Raw genomic sequence first — 4,438 nt, 5'->3', positions numbered from 1 at the left:
ACAAATATCAGAAGTTGATCATTTGACCCCTATATTTTGCATAAGGACTAATAAAAAAATATAACTTTATTGTCACAATTTATAACTTTTTAACCTTGCCCCCTTGTGTTTAAATCTCCACCACAACCAATGTACTCTACGTCATCATCCCAGAATGCATTGCTCCAGTAAAATAATGGTGACATTCCCAGGTGAAAGTGTAATAAACATGTATACATTTTTAAGTAATTATGAGTTTTCACATGTCACAAACAACAACTTTTATTAGAACAGAGAAATATATTTAGTGCCAATCTAATTCTAATCTCTCTGTCAAACTAAAAACCATCGAATTATAACATGTTTAATTTCTAGAGTTCGTTTCATATGTGTATGTTTGAAACCCAGTTTCTCTTTCTCTGTGGTAAAGCAGAGGTTGGATAACAAACACCAGAGGATTCTGACTCTCACTTCCTGCCAGCCCACCTGAGTGGATTCCTATCCGTATCCTGACGGGCACCTCAGGCATGTGGCGCATGTGGAAAGATCCCACTGAGCTGAGGATGTTCAGTGACATGTTGGCGATCTCCGCTGCGTGTTTGTTGCCGTTCCGTTTAGGAAGGCCAGATGCCACCATGTAAGCATCACCAATGGTCTCCACCTGAAAGACGTCAACATATCTGTTCAGGTTTGAGCTGGCAAGTGGGTGTCTGAGCCCATTTGCACATGTCCTACAGAGATAAGCTTGAAAGACTTCCAAAATAATGTGTTTTTAAGTAACGTTTGTTTATTCCTAACCTTGTAGACGTCATGATTACTGAGCACGGCATCAAACAGCGTGTAGAGGTCATTGAGAAGGTCCACCACCTCGATGGGATCACTGAGCGAGGAGATGGTGGTGAACCCCACAATGTCACTGAAGTAGATCGTCACCTGATCAAAATACTCTGGTTCCACTGTGGCACCGGTCTTTAGGGCCTCAGCAACAGAACTGGACACAACATGAAGAAGAATTGAACAGAACTGTGCAGCTCCAGTGGATTTTTACGTGTTTTCCCTGCGTCGACTCACGGTGGAAGCATCTCAGAAAGCAGCTTTTCTGTTCTCTGTTTTTCCACCTCCAGCTCCTCGGTTCTCTCTCGAATCAGATCTTCCAGGTTTGAGCTGTACTGCTCCAGCATCCTGAGCATGGAGTCAATAATATTGGTCTTCTTACCCTTGTTGATTATCTTGAACTGTAGGAGGAATGATAGAATGCCTTCAATCAGACGTTCAGGAAGGTCGACGTGAGAAGACAGCAACCAAAGAGAGTCTTTGGTAATGTACCCGGTCAAAGATCTCCTCAAAGGCTGGTCTGCGATCAGGCAGCTCGCTCCAGCACTGCTTCATTAACTGGATACATTCAAGAGGAGCCTGATCAGGGGCCACTGTGGGACGGCACATGGGGGGAGGCTTTTTTACTTTACGGATGATTTCTGAAGACAGAATGGAGAAGAAAGGATTAAACCCACCTGTACTAATATCCTGTCAGAACATTATATAGAAGTTAAGATAATGTGCTAAATGGAAAAATCATCGGACAGGAATGTTTTCCCTAATGGGTACGGACGGACTCCAACTGGACTCAGTTCAGGACTACTGACATGGAAGAAGGTCAGAAAGATTAAAACTGTTATGTAAAGTTAGAGAGTTAGCTTTGCTTGGTTCTCATTCGTCACAAATTGTTTCAGATTTTTAGTCCACACTGACTGGATGACCCATGAATCAATGCATAAAGTCATGTTTACAAATCATCCATGACCTGAAAGTCATCACATTCAGCTCAGACCCTGTTTACATGAGAGTGTTTTTCATTGTTTATTGGGACGAATAAACAAAAAAAAGAGTTGTTTTACATGGAAACACTGTGGTTTCCATGGCAGGGTTGCCAGATAAGAAAGGATAAACTATTGTGCTGCTGAACTAAAGTTGTATTTTGACCCAAACTGTCACATAAGCTGAGTGAAGGTGTTGTGTTTAGTCAACGTGAACAGAAAAAAAGGGAGCAACAAAACATTTATGCTTATCTGGCAACCCTGATGCTGGGCTCAGCTGCATGAGGTGTCTGCACGATCACAGTTACATCCAAACAGGTGAAAATGGGAAAGTTTCATTAGGGCCTAGGATGTTGTTGGATTGCTGCCACATGCTGAAAAAGGGTGAGTAGCACAGAAAGACTCTGCTGTCTGACGTTTGTTGTAACTGTTGTTAGAACAGAAAAACCTGTAGTGTGCATGTTCAACTTTACACCTGTGGAGTATTTCACTCCTCTGCTCTGACCTCCAGGATTTAGAAACTTTTGGTTTCAGAGAGAATGATGAGTGAACATGAACAGCTAAACTGCAGCAGAAAATCTCTTGTTTCACTCATGTAAACAGGGCCTCAGACAGGTTAAAAAAAGAAACTGATGCAAACACTTCTGACATTTATTGAAGTCTTTACAAGAGTCGGCTTGTTGTTTCCTCTGAGGTGAAGACACACCTTCAGGAGGTAAATCCAGCATGCAGTATGGTGGTCCTCTCACCACCACCTCCTGCAGGATGATAGCAAAACTATAAACATCTCCCTTATATGTTCCTTTGTGGTGGTTTTGAAGGTCCCTCAGGAACTCTGGAGCTGTCCAGAAAAGATCTGAGGAGAAATGTAAAATATCTAATTACTTGAGTAGTCTCTTTAAGTTGTGATCTATCAGAATGAGCAGAATTTTAATCCTGCTCTGGAATAATAATCAGGAAGGACATCCACAAAGTGAAACACAAAAACTAGATATTTTCAAATAGAAAGGCACCTTCTGGTGGGGGTTCTTCAAAGGGAGCTTTCTGTGTCTCCAGCAGCTCATTGAAGCCATAGTCTGTAATCTTGAGGACGAATCGCCCGTCCACCACACAGTTTCTAGATTTAAGCCTGCCATGTGGGAACTCTCTGAGGTGGAGGTACTTCATGCCCTGAAACACACATTTAAAAGCTGTTTTCAGAATCAGAATCAGAATAAGTTTTATTATCATTGTACTGGGATACAGTGAGATTATGTTCGTACAGACGCCCGACAGATGGGCGTGCATGTTGCTTCTGATACAAAAACGCAGCCTCTTATTCTTTATCAGAATACTTTTTAGATAGAAAAAGGTAAAAGGCCATGAGGATGGATAGTGGTATTACAAAAAAGATCTCTTCACATTTTGTCCTATCAGGACACGATTTGAGACATCAAGAAAACTACCAGCCAGCACATTTATAAACACAATTACAAATGCATTTGATGTCAAGATGTCGAAATTTGTCCATGAAGCACTTTCAGATAGGCCATAGTCCTGAAGATGTTGTTCAGCCGGCAGTTCTGATAAGCCTGCGCAGAAGGTCTCGGGGGGGTGGGTGGTGGGGGGTGGCGGGTGGGGGGTGTTGGCTGATAGACAATGCTTTTTCCTTAGTTTATCAATTTCCCAGGAGAAATTTGATAGTCGGCCCACATCCGAGGCCAAACGGGGGAGTCAGATTTAGATAAGCCACAATTGTTGATTTTCATCAGGCAGACAGTTTTTTCTTGTCAGTCTTGAGTCCTGCTGGTACTTTCAACATCCAAAATGGCCAGATTTATGGACATTCCACTCCACTGATCGGTGCTACAAGGCTTTTTCAAGGTCAACTCTAACATGCTGGCAAGTCCCACAAGCCGCATCCATTTTATGGTTTATCTCATAAATCAGCTGATTTTGAGCACTCGTAGCACAAACCAAACCTTCACATGGACTTGGCAGTTTTATCAGTTTTGTCAAAAGTTGATAACATAGGGACCCGCCAATGCCAAAAAGCTGAAACCCTGCTATCATGAATCCAACTATATAAACGTCTTTGGCGTCCTCCTGAGAAAGAACAGAAAAACTCATCAACTGCCAAACTCCCCACGGATCCCTGATGTGTCCTGCAGCGTGTCTCAGCAGGACATGAGGGCTCTTCAGGACCCTGTCGTTTTATTGAAAAGATTTAGTCGATTGCGTTGAAAGTCCAGCTCACCAGATCCATAATAGTATTTTTTCGTTTGGAAAATGTGTACCAGGAGCTCCAAGACACACAGAGAGAGCAAAAAGAAGGAGGAAGAGGAGAACAGGAGAGGGAGAGGAGAAGGCGTCCGCCTTGAGCGAGAGCAAGAGTGGAGTGGAGATGATCAAAGATGCACATACAGGTCCTTCTCAAAAAATTTGCATATTGTGATAAAGGTCATTATTTTCCATAATGTAATGATAAAAAGAAAACTTTCATATATTTCAGATTCATTGCAAACCAACTGAAATATTTCAGGTCTTTAATTGTTTTAATACTGATGCTTATGGCAAACAGCTTACGAAAACCCAAAATGCCTGTCCCAAAAAATTAGCATATTTCATCCCACCAATGAAAGACAAGTGTTTTTAATACAAAAAAC

The 4,438-nt window shown here is 42.0% G+C and overlaps 1 protein-coding gene across 1 annotated transcript in view; it reads right to left on the bottom strand.

Moving 5' to 3' along the window:
• Positions 1 to 4,438, bottom strand: part of LOC119410840 (retinal guanylyl cyclase 2-like) — a 10,275-nt gene that overhangs the window by 978 nt on the left and 4,859 nt on the right. The window contains exons 4-9 of the mRNA XM_037677761.1: positions 2,807 to 2,963; positions 2,500 to 2,649; positions 1,306 to 1,454; positions 1,051 to 1,214; positions 778 to 970; positions 466 to 640 (exon numbers count right to left, since the gene is read on the bottom strand). Of these exons, the coding sequence (XP_037533689.1) occupies positions 466 to 640; positions 778 to 970; positions 1,051 to 1,214; positions 1,306 to 1,454; positions 2,500 to 2,649; positions 2,807 to 2,963 (988 nt within the window). The remainder of the gene's footprint in view (positions 1 to 465; positions 641 to 777; positions 971 to 1,050; positions 1,215 to 1,305; positions 1,455 to 2,499; positions 2,650 to 2,806; positions 2,964 to 4,438) is intronic.

Source organism: Nematolebias whitei, chromosome 6 (genome assembly GCF_014905685.2).
Source record: "Nematolebias whitei isolate Nwh7 chromosome 6, NemWhi1, whole genome shotgun sequence".
NCBI lineage: Eukaryota > Metazoa > Chordata > Actinopteri > Cyprinodontiformes > Rivulidae > Nematolebias > Nematolebias whitei.
The sequence above is the reverse complement of the archived record's forward strand: the minus strand, read 5'-3'. Positions and strand labels throughout refer to the sequence as shown.